General features: G+C 43.9%; 1 protein-coding gene across 4 annotated transcripts in view; it reads right to left on the bottom strand.

The window, feature by feature from the left end:
- The window catches only part of MMEL1 (membrane metalloendopeptidase like 1), a 60,222-nt gene that overhangs the window by 34,121 nt on the left and 7,632 nt on the right, over positions 1-18,469 (bottom strand). For 2 of the 4 annotated variants that reach the window (XM_024104304.3, XM_065575180.1), the window contains exons 2-4: positions 14,379-14,542; positions 2,121-2,180; positions 443-604 (exon numbers count right to left, since the gene is read on the bottom strand). In XM_024104304.3, coding sequence (XP_023960072.2) covers positions 443-604; positions 2,121-2,180; positions 14,379-14,532 — 376 coding nt within the window. In that variant the 5' untranslated portion in view covers positions 14,533-14,542. Of the gene's footprint in view, positions 1-442; positions 605-2,120; positions 2,181-14,378; positions 14,543-14,676; positions 15,652-18,469 lie in introns of those variants that run through there. The other 2 variants (XM_024104302.3, XM_008167198.4) reach the window with 2 other exon arrangements.

Genomic DNA, 18,469 nt, shown 5'->3' with positions numbered 1-18,469 from the left:
CATCTACACGAGAGCTTTGGCTGATATAAAAATATTGTTAGAAATCACACCCCTAACTGACATTACTGTACTGGCAAAAATTGTAAAGTCTAGACCTGGCCTGAGATGCCTGGCTTTTTTCAAGAGTCCGGATCAGATCCTGTGGTGGGATGAATCAATGTCGTGCCATTGACTTGAATGGAACGATGTTGATTTATGAATTTTGCTCTAGCTTTTGTTGAGGAAGCCATGACTGGGAATTACTTCCAGACCCTCTTTCGTGGTTTTACAGACCATGCAGGCAACAATATTTTTTGGGGTAGGGGCGTGAATGTATTGGTTTAATGTGGATTTAATTGTGTTGGCTACCACTTCCGGGGGGGCTGGATATGTCTTTAGTTCAAAGTTCTGATGCTCAATCTCGCTATTTTGCATACATGCTGTAACCCTGTCCCAGTCGTACCTTTCAGGATGATCTCCAGTTCATCTCTCAGGATGTCAAAGATGCTGTATCTGGAACTGGTTTCTGGGATGACGTGCCGGTTCAGCCAGCCCCCACAGGCGTACTGATAGAAGTCCGTGCAAGGCTCAGTCGTTGGATCCATGTTCTGAAGTATTCTAGCAGCTGCGTTTCACAAAAACCAGATCTCTGAGTTGCATAGGATGTCCAAGCTGCATATAACGCTCTGAGATTATTCAGGGAGGGGTCACTGCTCGGTTCCCTCCCTGAGCAAGTTCACAGGTATGTTTCCCAAGAAGGTGCTCTGCAGAACAGACCTTGCATCTTCATACTACTCATCTGGGATAAGAGTCACTCCGGTGCAGTGAGACTGCAAAAAGCCCTAAGCACCATGTCCCGTCCATTTAAACCCTCAGTGCAAGGACCCAGTGGTGTGCAGGACTTTAAACCAGCCATCTGCACAGGGCAAACTTCCACCCTGGCAAATCCCTTCAGGAGGGCTTTGACTGGCTGCCAGTGGTAGTCCCCCATGGTGACAGTGCCACATTCTGATGGAGACTGAGAAGGGAAATCAGACCTATGAGCAGAATATGGGGCTGGGCTGTCCTGGGCAGGATAGCTCAGTGGTTTGAGCATTGGCCTGCTAAACTCAGCGTTGTGAGTTCAATCCTTGAGGGGACCACTTAGGGATCTGGGGTAAAATCAGTACTTGGTCCTGCTAGTGAAGATAGGGGGCTGGACTCAGTGACCTTTCAGGGTCCCTTCCAGCTCTAGGAGATAGGTATTATCTCCACATTTTATTATTATAGGGGCTGCTGTGCTTTTTATTAGGTGGTTAAAGTCACTCAGCTGCAACCTCCTGCCTAAGGCCGTTGACTCCCAACGGTCATTTTCCCCTGCGCTAAGGAGTGCCAGACTTCTCCCTATTAGTGTCACCTGCAGATACTAATACTAATACAATAACAATACCATGTAGCTATTACATAGTGCGTTTCATCCATAGATCTCAAAGCACAGCATAAAAGAAGTATCGTTATTTTACAGATGGGAAAACTGAGGCATGGAACCCTTGAATGCTGATATGTGCAGGCAGCTTTGGGAAAAATTATTCTTCAGTCCACGCAGCAGATCTGGTCTCTTATCAACAAGGCAAATTTCTATTGCATAGTCTGCCCTGATTCCACATACAAAACCACCATTGAGAGTGGGGATCCCAGGAGAATTTTTTTCCCTTTTATGTTGTTTTCTTAGTTTGAATGAGTCTGATGAGAATGAACAAGTAGTTGCTTACCTGGCTGGTCAATGCTAGGTAAGGTGCAGCAGGATTGCTCCGTTTCGGACAAAGGGTGGGATTTTCAAAAGCCCCTTACTTAACAGCTCAAGTCTCATTGTGCCTAAGTGACTTAGGTGCAAAGGTCCCATTGAAGTCAATGGGACTTGTGTTCCAAAATCACTAGGGTGCTTTTGAAAATCTCACCCATGATTCAAATCGGCAATGCTAGTATTATTAATGCAGCCAAACGGGAACTTTCATTCCTTTCAGCTCCTGAGCATCATTTCAATCATCTTTTCCTTTCCTTTCAAAGGACAGTCTATTACTGGGCTTGGGGTGAGCGGTGGGGGCAGTTCCTACATCTGACATGACTCCTCTGCAGACAGGATACAGATGAAGATTTATTACCTGCTGTAACACATCCAGGAGTAGTGCATATGCTGTCTGAATTGGTGCCATACTGCATATCTGTGGGGGAGAATAAAACCACATGATGCCATTATTCATTTATGTAAGGAAGAGCAGAGCACCGCTGACACTCAATAGCTGCTCGACTTCATTCCAAGCTCATATGTAATGACCCGGGCTCTTTTTTTTTTTTAATTTTAAAGTAAGTGAATTCTAGTGCCAGGGAAAGATGCCAGGATGACAGACCTTTGTTTATCTGAAGAATAGGTGCAGTGAGGGCAGCTACAATGAAAGCTTCACTCAGGCTGTCCTGCCAGAACACCTCAGCTCATTTGAAGGAGGTGAGAGACTAGATCAATTCCCAGGCTAACCCACTCCATAGTCTCTACAATACAATCGTTTATGATAAAACACACAACAGCTACTGAAAGTTGGATGTCACTTTCTGTGCTTCCTATGAAGCTGCTTATGGCACAAAGCACCTTGTTGTACTTTTTCCTATAATTCAGGGTTGCGGCTCAAAACCATTGTGAAACCTGGAATCTAGCGATGGTATTTTGTCCCGATGAAAACCTCTCTCAGAATAACTGTGGCTTTGAAAGCCAAGTGGAACCAGGTGCTTCTAGCGTGCTATAAGCAGGACTTCTCCTGGGCTCTTTTTTTCTATTCTGCTGTTCGCTCTCTTTTAGTGAAACTTACCCCAGTGCAGACCTGGCCCAGAAGCACCAGGCCTAGGCACCACTCAGGTCCTGAGTAAGCCCTCAAAGTTAGGCAGAAATGTGGCTTTAGTGGAGCATAGTCCTTGCGCTTGGCTAGTCAGTTGATCTCTTTGTATCTCAGTTTTCCTATCTGTAAAATGGGCATTACTGCACTTATTTTACAGGGATGCTGTGAAGCTTTCTTCATTAGTGTTTGTAAATTGCTCTGAGAGCATCTGCTAAAGAAAGGTGCTATGTTAGTGAAGGACATTCTTGTCATTAGTCATAAATTTTATAAGCAGGAATAGGCCCAGGCCACAAAGCTGGGATCTAGTTCCAAACTTCCCCCCGAGTTTGTGATTGTTTGGGATTTTACAGAGTTTGGCCTGCTCCCTAAATCCCCCAGGCTTGTTCAGGAATGTGGATGTGGTCTGCTTTATGCCTATGCTTTTCCCTGGCATAATTTCAGTCTGATTTGTGCTTGGCTGCTTTCTGTTAAGCAAAGGATCACTGAGCCCTCACTGGGGAAAAAAAAAAATCACTTTCCAAGTGGCTTAAACGTGGTTCTCCTGTGCAGCAATGTTTCTAGCGCAGAGATATTGGGCAAATCGATCCAAGCTGAATACAAGTGTTTGACAAGAGCAGACCCTGGTAAAGTAATTCAGGTAGACGTAGAACAGTGGGGAGGAAAAGAGTGCTTTGAAGTTCATCAGTGGAAGCAACATCAACAGCACCCCTGTGATTGGGAATGTAACATTCAGGGCTAAACCAAGTGGGAGTGTGTGTGTAGAAATCTGTGTTAGAAAAACTGCACAAATTAGGGTGTAGTAATTAGACAGGGGACTGGGAATCTGGACCGGAGGTGATTAAAGTGTTTCTGACAACATACAAAACTACCCAAAATTCAAGGTTTTTGCACATTGTACGAACTTGAAAATAGGCCCATTTTTGTGAAAAATGTTCCTAAACTGCATAACTTTTTGAGCTAAAAAACAAACCCTTTTTAATGCAGACAAGCAGCATATGTATCAAAGGCATGAACATTCATGGGGATGCAAATATTGGCATACCGAAATCGCAGATAAAGGGGGAATAGGAGATGGGCAGAGGAGAGGAAGAGGAAAAAGCACAATAGTCACACCCCAGAAATGTGTGTATTTTACACTGTTCTAGTCAGTATCCCGGGGACCCCACTTTTGTTGGGCCTGTTTCTTCACTGCCTGAGATAATTTTACACCACTGCAAAGGGAGAGCACAGTGGGTGTACCACTGTACAACATGGCCAGTCTGAGGTCTGAGAAGTGGCATTTTATACATGCTTTGCACTGATATAAATGGTGACACAATGCAGAGGGGAATTAGCCTCTTAATGTGGGATGTGTAGGACTTCCACTGAATTCCGTGGGAGTAACGTGTATCACTGGGAGAATCAGGTCCCTAGATTCTATTCCTGGTTTCACTATTGACTCTAGGAGAAATTCACCCCTGTGCAGAAGGAGAGCAGAATGCCTATACGCTATCTGAGCTCCACCCTGGAGGGTTTAAGTGGTGCCCAAGCCTAGAATCAGTCATCTGCTTGGGGTGAAAGAACTTCATTGTACAATTTACAGGGCAAATTACCCAACCTTTCAGTTTCTCCTTCTGCAGAATATAGGTAACTTCAGACCTACTTCACAGGGGCTTGTGAGACTTAATTGATGTTCATAGCTAGTTCTATGACCCCCAGAAAAAGGTGCTTTGAGAGAGCAAAGTGTTACCATTAGACACAATATGTGGCTATGTTTTTTCAGTTGAGCTCTTCAAAAGCACTCACTGCAAGTGACCTATAAAATGTCTGATAAACACATTGCATTAGCAGGTGTTTTCTCTCTTCTGTTTGGGCTTGTTTAAAATGATACCATTTGAAGACCGTATTTTGACCAGGCAACCCCTCTGGGAGGGATAGAACACCAAGTAATTATAATCACATTTGAGACAATCAAAGAACTATGTATAACATAAATAACAGAGGGTGGGGGAAAAATGTGATGGAAATCTGGCACAAATCAGATATTCCTCAACTTTCAGCTCATGAGCGGACGTTTTGATTTCTGTAATAAGAACATAAGAGCGGCCACACTGGGTCTGATCAAAGGTCCATCTAGCCCAGTGTCCTGTCTTCCGACAGCGGCCAGTGCCAGATATGCCACTTTCCAAATTGCTCCTCAGATGTTTCGATTTGTGTGCACACATTGATCTTTCTTGTTCAGGAAAGAGGCCCCTGCCTTTGATCTCTTCATGAACACACGGTTACCTGCAGTGGGCTAACGAAAGCTAACACAAACAGCAGAGGAAGCCCAAATTGGGAATTAATTGGGAAAGAACGCAAATGGAATTAAAGCAGAGAGGAGTTTTTTTTCTTGCTGCTATAAATAAACTGCGGTAGGTAAAACACGGACAAAAAAATTCTCAGGTACTCAGGAGAATCAGGCATTTGATTTTTACATCCACAGCATAGGGGTGTGGATGGATTAATTAGAATGAGAGCCACTTCAGCCTGAGATTCATTTAGTACATTGGCAGGTAAAATATGTCTGGCAAGGACAGAGCAGTCTCATTACTGAGTGTTTTCTCCTCCAGTAACAGTCAATATAAAATCTGGACTGCTGGAAATAGGATGGTATCTCCTAAAAATCTTTTTCATTTTCTTAACTAGGACCCAAGATGAAAGACAAGAGTTTTGTGATTTTGTTTCTCCACTTCATTTCTAACAGGTCCACCCAGTGAACCTGCTACCTCTTATTAGAAAATTTCCAGTGGAACATTTTTCTGTCTGAAAATGTTGATTTGTTGGAAGCAAAACCTTTGGTGGAAAAGTATCCATTTCAATGACATTTTGTTTGGAAAGAAACATTGGAAAAGAAGCATTTTGGTGTGGTGGAAATATTCCATTTTGAACTTTTTGGAATGGAATGTTTCAATTTTCTGGTGTGAAATGACTTTTTGTTTTAATTATTTAAATGTGATTGTCTAATGTATGAAATTAGAAAAAAAGTCAACATCGGAAGGAAACATTTTGATTTTATCTAAACAAAATGTTTCGATTGACCCAAAATGAAACTTTTTTGGGGGAATTTTATCTTTGGGGGAAATTTGAAATGTTTTGTTTTCATTCAGCTTCAGCTTCCACTGTGCTAGGTCCGAGCCCTTAAACACAAGCTTGTCCTTCCTCCCACGGTTGTAGTTGGGTGCATCCTCGAAGTGACCTGAGCATCACTGAGGTTCAGAGAGAGAGATACACACACACACACAAACATTCTTTATCCAGCCCATTCCAGCCATGCACAATTGCTGGTGCGACACACGCTGCAAAATGACTATGATCAAAGAAAAGAAATGGTTGAGAGTCTTCGTTTTAGTGAGGCCCTCTTATGACCGTGGCTTTGATTGGAAACCCCCGCTGTGTTCAAGGAACGCTTTGAGGTTCAAGAGCAGTTCAACGCTACTCCAAAGCTGCTGTGATTCATACTTTCCTAGCTGTCCAAATGGGTGGGACTGTCTTGCTGGCACCAGGATTTGAGTCGTAAAATGCTACAGTTATCTAACGAAGACTTTTAAACGGAGGGCACTAACCCTTTCGTCTCACTCCATTCCAAGAGTGCCCAAACGTGCTAACCTGTGTGTCCCAGCCCCACGTACCCACGCACCTCTCTGTCTGCTGCATCTGTCAGTCTCTTCTCACCTACCTGTGGACAGAGCAGCATGTATGATAAAATACCTCCACTGGGCTAATAGTTATAACTCGCCATCCTGAAAGGAAAAAAACCTATGCAGAAATGTCTCTGGTATGTTAAAGTATTTGAACACTTACAGGCCCCAAAGAGCTTAGAACCTAAATAAACAAGACAGATCGGAGAATGTAATAATTACCAGGCCTTCTTTTTTTTTTTTACAGCTAGTGACCTGATGCACCTAGAGATTTAGTGACTGGCCCAGGGCCATATAGGAGGTCTGGGCAGAGCTGAACACAGACCTCTCCAGTCTTACTCTAGTGTTTACACAGGTCCCTGCCTCTCACTGGGGAACAGACAGGCTCATGGTTAGGAAAGATGACAAGAACTAAATACACCTCATCATCAGCTGGTGTAAATTGATTTCACGGGCGCTTCAATTAAATGTGAACAAATAATACTGAAGTGGGATAGATAATAATCGTCTCCAAGCATCTGAAGGGTGTAGACCTGAATTGGGACAATGATTTGTTTTGTGTGTCTCCTAAGGGGAACACAGGTTGAATATCCAGACACATTCCCTAACGGTAAGTGCATTAGGTTGCAGAATATTCTCTCATGAGAAAGAATAGAAGCATTTAAGTGGACTAGAAAAGAGAGCGAGTTAGAAAGAGAGACGTGTCCTGGCCCAAATATCAGCTGCCCATTTAAATACAGTGTTGCCTTCACAAGCGCTCCTCCCCTCGATTGGCCCCTGAGCTCCACGCTCTCCTGCTTCTGAGCCTGATGCCACCTACACTGCTAATCACATTGAACAGCCGGATAACATTTCAGCGACCTGTTACACACTCAAAGGGAGCATTTCCCCTGGCTATCTCTCTAGGATGAAAGGCAAGAGTTATATACATGACTCAATGGTATTTGAAGATTTGTTGGGGCTGTCTTCTTTATTGCTACCATCTTTCATCTTCGCCGTCTCAAAGAAACGCCATCACTACTTCTTGTTCTGAGACAAGCAAAGCAATGCTCGTTTGCATGAGTTGGGCTTCTAGTCATCCTACATTGTTTACATGACATGTGTCTTCGATAGTTCATGTCCGAATCCACACATGGCAGACTTAAGGCAGTGATGCCAAGTAGATAGAACATGGGACAGGGCCTAAGGAGATCTGGGTTCTATTCCTGGCTGAGCCACTGGCCTGAGTGATTCTTGGGTAAGTCATGGCATGTCTCTATGCCCTCAGTTTCCCCATCTGTACATTGGGGATAATTATCCTGACCTTTGTAAAGTATTTTGAGATCTATGGATGAAAAACACCATGTAAGAGCTAGGTATTATAATTGCAGTCACATTGGCTTATTGTGCCTCTTCTTTTTATCCAATCACATTTTATTTAGCAGTTGCACATCCACCACAAGAGGGTTGGCAAAAACATGTCCTTTCTTGATTATATCAATGTTATCTGGATTCTCCATCTACTGTCTGATCACTTTTATGCTTGAATCATAGTTTCTTCGAATCAAGTTGACGGATCCTGCAGTCAACAGCGGTTAGAGGGGGCTTAGCCCTTGGCAGGATTGGACCCTATGCAAGGACTAAGATATATGTATTTTTTCAGATCAATTATTTCTTTTCAGTTGGCACCTGTTTACCAACCTCTAACTGACTGACTAGTCCTGGTGTTGCTCAGCAACCCTACTAAAATCTAACCCCAGGGCTTGGATAAACAACTAGCTTCAGATGGGAGATGTGTGTAGGTGCCTCTGGGAATTGGGACGGGATCGGAACCCAGATCCCCATTTTGAAAAAGCTCCTACTGAATCTTCATAACATGATAAATCTCAGCTATGGAGCTAAATGACCATGATTGAAAATTTGTAGCTTGAGCCTGCCTCTTATTTAGATTAGTTCATAGTTTTCAAAGCCACTAATGGCTCAAGCCCCAGCTACATCAAAGAGTGAATTTCAATCTGTAAACCACTGGGATAGCTGTGCTCTTCTGGGACAAGGCCGATCACAAAGCACAAGGCGAAGCATCTGAAAACTAGGGACAAAGTGTTCTTGTTTGAGGGGATTTAGCTATGGAACACACTTCCAGAGGAGATCAGATGAATCCAGAGTCTGACCATCCTTAGAAAATGCCCCAAAGCCTTCCTCTTCGAAATGCCTTTCCAGCATAAGAATGACAGTCACTACATTGACAGCCTCTTTGACCACTCAATCCCAACCAACCAACCAACCAAAAAATAGTAATAAATGTTTTTTAAAACAATCAAAACACTACCACTATCCTGGACAGAATTTAGACCCCGAAAAGGAGAAGGGCCAAAGACCCCATACCATCAGCTAGGACTTCGCTATTGCATCTGATTTCACATAGAAGGGGCTCACATGCGAGGGTGATGGGCAGTAGGATAGAACCCTAAGACAGACCGATAGATAATTCCCCAAAAGACTGGCCACCATATTTTCTTCCATCATTTCTCATGGACCAGATTGCACCAAATGGCAGTTATCAGCAAAGCATTTTTCCCGACCGTGCCCCGAAAATGACTTCGCTCAAAGGCTGGAACTAAACCTCTATCAGCAAGTATCTAACTCCAAAGCACCAGAAAATGGCCCCTATGATTAAAGCGTAATTGAGCTGGGTGAAGGAGAGACGTCAGGTCTATTTTGAAACCTCTGTAGGATATGTGGAGTTCTAAAACTTTGCCACCGAAGTGGATCATTAAAAATGGCCTGTGAAGGGTGCTCAGCTTACTTCCAAAAGTGGTGCTTTTGTTTCCCCTTCAATTATCTCAATTATGCCTCTGTATAATTCCTGGCAAAAACAAGCAGAGTTGATGCTTTATGTGATATGACCAATGCCGCCTGCACTTACTCCACAATATGCTCAATGGGGCTTTGCAGACTAAGCCGAATAATGCTTTGCAGAATGCTTTGTCATTGTTCTTTTCCTGAACCTCACATGAGTTTGCTTGAAAACAACACCACCAGTGGGAAATGTACACTCTCAGTCTACACTGCAAAGCCGTGTGTACTACATTTTCCAGCCTTGCTTTGCCAAAAAGGAAAAATCCTATTTTATCATAGTAGATAGATCTTCCCCTTGGTGTAATTTGAGGGAAAGGATGGTGACACTTGTGTGAACTGTAACCAAAGACTTAGATGAAGATTCTTAATTTGATATCCTCTGATGAAAACTGCTAAATGCAAATGCCTGATATATACCGGTAGGCTGCTAATGCACAGCCTGATGTGACTTACTGGTATGATAGGGCAGGGATAACTCATGGGTTAATACATTTTCCGTAAAGCTCGAAAGCCAAAACAAAACAAACGTCTAGCTAGATTTAGATGGCTGCACTTCGAAATGTCCAAGAATAAAAATCACAATGGGGTGAATAATGCATGAGCCAATGTTTGACACTAACGTTAAGGCTAGTGCATTGCAATGGGGAAAAACCGGATTATTGGTGATGCTGTGAATAGAGCCGAGTGCATAAGTAAATGTTTGGTTTGGTGGCTGCAGTGGAATTTTTTTTGCTTTTTCTCATAGAGACAAAAAACAAAAACATTTCATTTGGGTTGAAGGAAACGTCATTTTGAAAAGACGCTTCAAAGCGAAATGTCGTTTCCAATCAACGTTTCTGAAACAGTTCAACACTTCCGAATTTTTTTTTCAGCTGAAACTATTTGACCCGAATTTGTGAATAGTTTCAGTGCCTCAAAAAATGCATTTTTTAAGTCAAATTTACTAAGGCCACCCAGCTCTAGCTGTGACTCCCTTAGCCCCACTGGTAAGCAGTAAGTCCGTGCCTGAGTAGCTCTGGGGTAGTTCCATCAAAAAGCCAACTCAAGTGACCAAATTTCAACAGAGCAACACTGGTTTATACCGGCTGAGGATCTGGCCCAAAGGGAGAGAGGGAAGTTCAGTGTCATTGGGGTAAAAGCTATTATAGATTCAAAGGTCTGCTGTTTACTGGAGACATGTCAAAGTTCAATAGGAACCTGACCCAAAGCCCAGTGGAGTCAATGAAAAGAATCCCATTGTCTTAGGTGAGCTTTCGAGCAGGCCCTGGACTGGGCTTCACGCTTAACATAGTCAGTAACGAACCATAGGAACTTATAAATGGGTCTTTAGACTTATTTAGCACAAGCGTGTCAGTGCAGCACAATGATTGTGCTGAGCAGTGGGTCGTTGGAAATTTTCGGAATGCAGGCATGCTTTGTGCTTCATTCCCTCTTTGAACTTTCTTTTCAGAAGATGAGAACCCAGCAAATGACACAGTCATATGTTCAAAGTGGCCCCCTCAAGGATTGAACTCACAACCCTGGATTTAGCAGGCCAATGCTCAAACTACTGAACTATCCCTCCCCCGAGAGGATAGCACCTCTTAAAGCAATTAGATCCACAGTTGTTGTTTGGCAGGCACCAGTGACACTCACCTATCAGCATCTTAACTGGATTTGTTTCCCACACAGTTCTCATCCGCAGAAGTGTTGTCAACACTGCAGATTGGCTGTGCAGCTCTTAAAGCTGAGCAATTCACTTGCAACACATAATTTATCCACTGAAGTTAGCTTCTTTTCTGCTGGGAATATCTGTCCCGGATGTCCATTTCCTCTCTTTGTACACGCCACTCAATTTATTATTATTATTATTATTATTATTTGCAAGTTTTGCTTCGCTATTTGCAAATATTTAAAAATCGATAGTTTGATTGTAGGCTGCTCTAAGCAACGGTTGGCTATTCTATATACATGGTGCATTGGTCAGTTGTGATTGGTCAAACAAGTCCCATTGGGATTATTTCTGGAACCTTATTGGATGACTTTGCAAGCACTTATGACACAAATACCTGTGCGTACAAATCTAAAATTCGTTTTCCATGGATATATGTGCTTATGTTTTTGAAATTATTTCTCCATGGCAAATTCAGGTGGATAAAACTTGGGCCCTTTGCAATTCACCTGTCTGCAGACAGTGCTGGATCACTCTGTTTTAAATGGGAGTTAAGTGATGCAACTTACCAGGCTTTGACAGGTGAATATCACTTAAGAAGCAAACACAAGCTATCTTTGGGCCTGGCTGATGGAAACGAATTTATAAATTTCAAGCAAGAATTAGCAGATGCTGAATATTCATCCACCTTCTGTCATTCTAGACCTGACCCTCCTCTCATTTGGATTGGTTTTACATCCATGTAACTCCGCTTCCTCCACATTCACTCCAGTATGAAAGGTGAAGAGCATGGCTCGCTCTCATGATTTCATTGTGGAGCTTGTGATAGTGTTTTTGTTAAAGCACCTGGAGGCACATGATTGCCTGAGAATCTCAGCTTTCATTAAAAACAAAAAACAAAATTAAGTTTCTAAGCTTTACGGGGAAGGGATTATCCTTTAGTTCTGTTTGTACAGCACCTAGCACAATAGGGTGCTCGTCTGTGGCTAGGGCTACTACACTACAATGAATAAATAAAACAACAATAATAATAATGTTAACCCTTAGGGTTGTGGAGAAAATCTTGCAAATATTACCTGCGAAAACCCTAAAGGCTCTGAAACCAGCAAGCAAATTTTTTCAAACAGTTGGCAATAGTGGGAGAATTTCATTTAAATAGCATTCATCAGTGTTTTTATAAAGGTTGACTATGGCTTGACATACTCTATTATGGTAGGATCAGTGCTAAGGTGCTTTTGGGACCAAAGCCTGTGTGATGCAGGGCTGGAATTTTTGGGTTGTGCTAATAACTCTCAGGCTATTTGGGAAATGTCCCTGAGGCTGATCCTTTGGGAAGGTAATGAATGGGGGAAATCATGTAAAGGACTCTGGCATATTCAGATCAAAAGTACATCCCTTCACCTTTGTCTTCCTCCCTGTCTATCCTCCTCCCAAGATCATTCAGCAGTTGTCTCTTTCCTTTGCTTTTGGACTTATTTAGACCTGGCATTGGGGATATAAAAGGCTTCTTTAGAGGTCAAAAATCCCTCAGATCTCTTAGGAAAAGATTCGTCAGCACTGGTCTAAAACAGTGTTGTCAAACGGCTGTGTAAGCTGCAATGTTTTGCAACATGACTATGGAACAATGAGAGGAAAAAGGACGTACGAGCCTATTAATGTTCAGCTGGCTAAATAGCATTTTCTGTAAGAAGCATTTCCAGGGAAGTGTCATTTTGATGAAGACTGTATTTGGCTGTAGCTGCGAATCTGTGTACCCACCCAGCTTTTAATTAGAAATCCAGGACCCCGTTCCCATTTCCAACCTTAACACTCGTGTGTAATTAAAATAAAATAAATAAACACAACGCAAAAGTTCTTGCTCCCATCCTGAACATTCCGTCCAAATGGCATTTCCCCGTTGCTGTGTTACTGGGAGTTACAACGCTGGAGCCCAGATCTGAGCAACGCCTGCTGCCCTCTTGTTAACGTATATTCTAGGAGAGATTTACCAACCCCAGACTGCTCTGCATTTGGTGAAAGCCTTTCCAGTGACCCTTGTGAGGGGGCCAAAGATTTCTCCAGCTGCAAGCTGTCCAGGTTGTCCCTCTCCGCTGAGTTTTTACTTCATTTGAACCTGGAACAGAGGAGCCCCACAGGCAAAGCAAACTGCCAAACAGATCTGGCAAACCCTTTATGGAGCCAAGCATCCGAATCCTGCTCCAGCTTAGTATTTAAAGACACTAGAGCCTCCCCTTGAAATGGAATTTCAGTTCTCAGGAGCACACGAAGCCTGTGTTATTTTTTCTCACATCTCCAGGGGTAACAGATTAAATATGAGAAACTTTCTGCTGAGCGTGATGAGTGTCAAACGCTCAGGGGTTTTGTCCGGAATTGTAACAAATGCTGATAACATTCATTTGCTAGTGGCAGAAGAGTACAAGCAACAACAAAAGGAGCCTTTTACGTGAATTGCTATTTGGAAACTGGCAGTGTTGGAGTACTTATGAGTGCCTTAGAAAGCAATTCGCTGCAGGTAGGCAATGCAGATACAATATATAGAGAAGAAACCCTGCCTTGCTTTAGTGTTGACATTAGAATTCATTTATTTCATTCTCAAGTATCTCAACAAAGCTTTGAAATCAAGAGGTATTCAGGGAAGTGACAAACAGGATGCAGGTGCTGCTACAAATCCTGCCTGCATTGCTTAAAGGAACACTTAAGAAAAATTGTTTTACAATTGAGGTGCCAGTGAAAAACATGTTATTATGGGGACACTTTCCATTTAATACATGTAGGCAACATGCACCCTGGCAAAATGTTCACATGGAAGTCACTGAACTGCATCTCACCTACATTTCAAACGGCCCTGTGTGCCCTTATTTATGTTACTTCTCTTTGCTAGCGTTTTTCAAAGCAGCTTTTACACTGAAATAAACAACGCCCCAGGTGGCTCTGGTAGGCAGCTGTTGCTTTCAAACTTCTGCCTAAAAGGAATTTAGACTCTTAGGCTTCTACAAATACACAAAAATACCAAGTGTTAGAATTTACGCACACGCTTCCTCCAGAAACACACACACAGAGCGTGTCGCATACACCTTTTGCCCAGTGAAGACTGTGACATATTTTGTTTTGATCTTTGTCAAATCAAATTTGCTAGATTTTGGGTTCAATCCGAATGATCGAAGCCACTTGCATCGCATAGTCGTACAGAAAAGCAGGTGTCTGAAGATAAACATCTCTGTTAATGAGCCCACAGCAAGGCAGAGAGAATGAAAACAAAGTCTCCCAGACAGAGGTGCTTGCACCTTCTCGCCCATTTTTTGATTTAGTGCTGCAGAAAAGACTCTTATGGGTGTATTAATGAAGAAGGGGCTGGGAGAAGGGAGAGAGCGGCAGGTTTCTTACCTCTACTGTTGGCATACAGGATCACCAGGGCGACCACCGCACAGGTCATGAGCAGCAGCAGGACAGACAGACCGATGATCACAAAGCTCCAGGATTTCTTCCCAGATTTTGTCGATTTTTCCACAATATCCATTTGACTTTCTGATTTCCCCATTATTGTAACTCTGAAACAGGAGGGGTGAAGGAGGATCAGAAATTAATAGCACCAGGCAACTTACCAGGTTGGCAAAATCCATGACTGCTCAGCCAAGAGGGGACAGGGAAGGGCAGGGAGGGAAATCAAACACTTAATGATTACATGTACTTATCCATTTGATTGTCCACAGATTTCCCAACTTCATTCTCCATCTCCAGCGCCTACAGAACTGACTGCGCTCAGTGTGTGTGTGTGGGGGCTTCCCTCCACAGCCCCAGTTCTCCTGGTGGGGCAGTGTCCTAAGAAGCCCTCCCTGGGAGGTGTAAGAAGAGTCTCATGATCAATTTGGTCAACTCCCTTGCCCCCAAAGGGGAAGGCGAGTGAGTGACTCGCCCCTCCACGCCTTCGACCAGTGTCTTGCTGCTCTCAGGACCTTCTCAAAGAACTTTCCCCCCGGGGGGAGTCAGGTAGCGCTGCTAGGCTCTGCTAAAAGAAGCTGAATCCAAAAGAGATGCCTCCAGGTGTCAGTGCCTCTGCTGGGCTGGCTTTTTCCCTCGCAGAGCAGAGAGCTTTGGAATTCAAAACCACCCCAGAATATGTGCCAGCCTGCTGGTTTGTGAGGGCTTCCGACCTCCAGCTCCTCAGTCTTCCCAGATCCATTCCCAAACTTCTGAGCTCAGCCGTGTGCTGCTCCGAGCTTCCAGCAAATGACCCTGAGCAGCAGGGGGAGGAGGGTTTGCGTTGCAGAGAAAGATTGAAGGCTGTGCACTGAACAGTGCGTGCAAGCAGCCAGAGATACAGTGTCTGCTGCAGACTCTGCTAAGTTTCTTCTTGCTGTCTAGGGATCGGCTTGCCTTTTCCTCCGCAGCTGGGTTTATTTATATACTGAAGCATAGGTGCTGGAACTAGGGGTGCTGTGGGGGCTGCCGCACCCCCGGGCTTGAAGGGGTTTCCATTATACACAGGGTTTACAGTTTGGTTCAACGGCTCTCAGCACTCCCACTATACACATTGTGCCAGCACCCCTGTACTGAAGTGCAGAGAATTCCTCACTCATGCTGCCTTTGGAAGGATGGAGGGGTGGCAGAGGGAAGAAGGAGGGCTAAGAAGAGAGCAGGTTGTGCATGTGGTTTCCCCTCCGTTTTTTAAATTGGCAACTATAATGTCTAGAGCTGACATTGGGACGGTGTAAATGGGGGGCGGGGGCGTCGGTGTTTTCTGTAGGCTGATTTGCTTGCGCAGGCAAGGATGCGCTGCGGATCTTTGCCACGGTTAATACTATGCTAATCTTGGGATTGTTGCCCCTTTTGACCCTAGGGGATAGCCAATATTTGGGCTCTTGCCAATTGTTTCCGTTAGAAGGAGAAATTGAGGATGGAGTCAGATATTGCTTTGCTGCAATCCTCTTCATTTACAAAGGATGCACAAAGTCCCGTTTCCCTCAACACAGCAGGAATGAAACCGGAGGCAGTGTCCTTGTTCAATATTTCAAGCCCCTTTTTCCAGCACTCTGCCCCCAAAAGCATTCTCTTTGCCTTTTCTCAGGCCAGGGTCATGCTACAAGTGCTTCTGTGGCTGTCCTTGGCTTCCTGCTGTCTTCTCTGATTGCTTCAGTGGTGTTTCTTAGCTGCTTCCCCGTCTCTCTTTTTCAGACAGACAGACAGACACGCACACACACGTGGCTGTTTGGAAACCCAACCCACTTCCGGATCCTGGATGTCTATGTGTGTGAGGACAACTTACGGAGGGAAACCAAGCTGAAGCAATGAGTTTTGGAGGTAGTTCTCAAGAAGTGGTCTTATATTTCTTGTGGCAGGCAGTTCCAGAGCCTAGCTCTAGTGAAACACTTGTCTCCCTCACACGCAAGCTTTCCCTGCATGGTCAACGGTTTCATTGTTCCAGCAGAACATAACTGGCAGGGCAGGTCTATCTACTAAGGCACCATTACCATAGACTTAAAGAAATCATTACATGGATGGAAGTTAGGTGCTTAAATATCTTTAAAAATCTGTCTTTAAGTGACTTGTCCAAAGTCATACAGGAAGTCTCTGGCAGAGCAGGGAATTGAACCTAGCTCTCTCGTGTCTCGCTGACGGCGTCTTTCTTCAGGGTCCCAGATGGCAACAGGCTTTGAATATTGGGGCAAAAACCCAGACTGGACCCTGCATCAAGGGCAAGCCAGTGCAGAGACTGGAGTCCAGGTGACCTGAGTTGGGACATTTTCAGGGGTGTCTGCTGTCACCCCTGGAGGTGATGAGTTGCAAATCCCATCAACATCATCCCCTTTTGAATTGTGTTTTTAATTGGAAACAAACCCACAGTCATCAGTTTAAAACCCTCCCCGCGTCAATAGCTTTTGTTCGTTCTAACGCCACTCTCAAGTGTGTTGCTGCTGCTGCCAGTGAGTGCGTCTTGAACCTGGGCAAAAGATTCAGGGTCAAGGAGCTGATTTACAATACAATTTCATAGCTTTATGGTGATTTTTTCCTTACCATTTTACAGTGCAGACAGCATGCTGACGAGGCTGCAGGCACCCGTAGTAAGATCATATGCTCAGCAGAGTGTAAGCCCATGAATAGTCCCATTGAAGTCACTGGGCTGATCTAGTTTAGGGCCAGATTGCGATCTCTTTGCTCGTTCTGAACGGTCCCTTATCAATGGTATCACCTAGGTAGTACAGTACTAGTCAACTTAAGGGGCAGAATCTGACCCTTCCCATCCTCTAGTGCCACCCCTTACTGTAGTTTCTGGGTGTCTTCCACGCTAAATAGATTGGCACTGCCCAAACCACCCACTTGTTTCAAATTAATCACGTGCTTAAGTCCTTTGCTGGATCAGGGCCCAGGGAGTAGCTCTGCAGAAGGCAGGTAGTCAGGCTGGTCCTGCCACAATGGCCACACTTACAAAGTTTTTGCCATGGTGACAGTTGTTCACAGTCCTGTCCCCCTCCCCTCCCTCCGTTACAGCTTTCAAATGGCTAAATGTGCTCAGCGTATCCACAATTCTCTGACTGAGTGACAAGTGTCAAGTTACCACCAAAGCAGCTAGTGAAACGTGGGGGCTGAGAAGAAGAGCTATTGAAGATGAAAGAAAATTATCCTGGAGGCCTTCGGGATATTTTTTAATTGATACTTAAGAGAAGGGGTCAATGGACATTTTGCTGGAGAGAGTCTTGGATCAGAATGATAGGATGTGACCCATAGGCCCCAATCCTATAAGGTGCTGAGTGTCTTTAACTCTTATTGGCTTCATTGGGAGTCAAGGCCCTGATCAAGTATGGTGCCGTGTAGTCAAGCATAGAGCAGCTCTCACTTGAATGCGGGACATTCTCCCACCATTCTACAGATGTAAGTTTTTTGGTCCAAGCTGTACATGGAAACATAGGGATCACTTACATTCTAAAACCACATGGTTTTATATCCCTATCAAATTTTTTGTTAGCAATCATGATTCCAATTCTGGGTATTTCTGATATCCATATAAATGTGCAATCCCATTTTGAGTTTTGTTAAGTTTTTGGCCTTGGTGGCATCCAGTGGCAATGAGTTCCACAGTATGATTATGCATTGTGTGGGAAAGTGGGTTTTTTTTAAATCCGTTTTGAATTTGCCACTTTTCAGTTTCATTGAATGTCCCATATTGTTGTGTGAGGAGACAGGGAGAATACAGACTTTTACACTATAGCTGTTTCAGAGGTTAGTACTGACTGAGACTCATCTGACATAGCTACTGAGATCTTCTTAGAAAGGTTTCCGGTATCCTTCTCAGAAAACTTCAGTCATAAAGAGCATTCTGCCTGCCTTTTCCTCCTACTGGTATGAAGCTGGGGTGCTTTCAGGGATTTTTTTCCTGAATCTCAATGGTGGATGCACATGCCAGAAGGGCTGAGAAAAAGCTCATCCCATTTCCCTACAGACAAAATACTTTGTTATTATGGCTCCCACTCTCATTGAAT

This window comes from Chrysemys picta, chromosome 21, assembly GCF_011386835.1.
Source record: "Chrysemys picta bellii isolate R12L10 chromosome 21, ASM1138683v2, whole genome shotgun sequence".
NCBI classification, from domain to species: Eukaryota; Metazoa; Chordata; order Testudines; family Emydidae; genus Chrysemys; species Chrysemys picta.
Note: the sequence above shows the minus strand (reverse complement) of the source record. Positions and strands in the feature narration are given on the sequence as shown.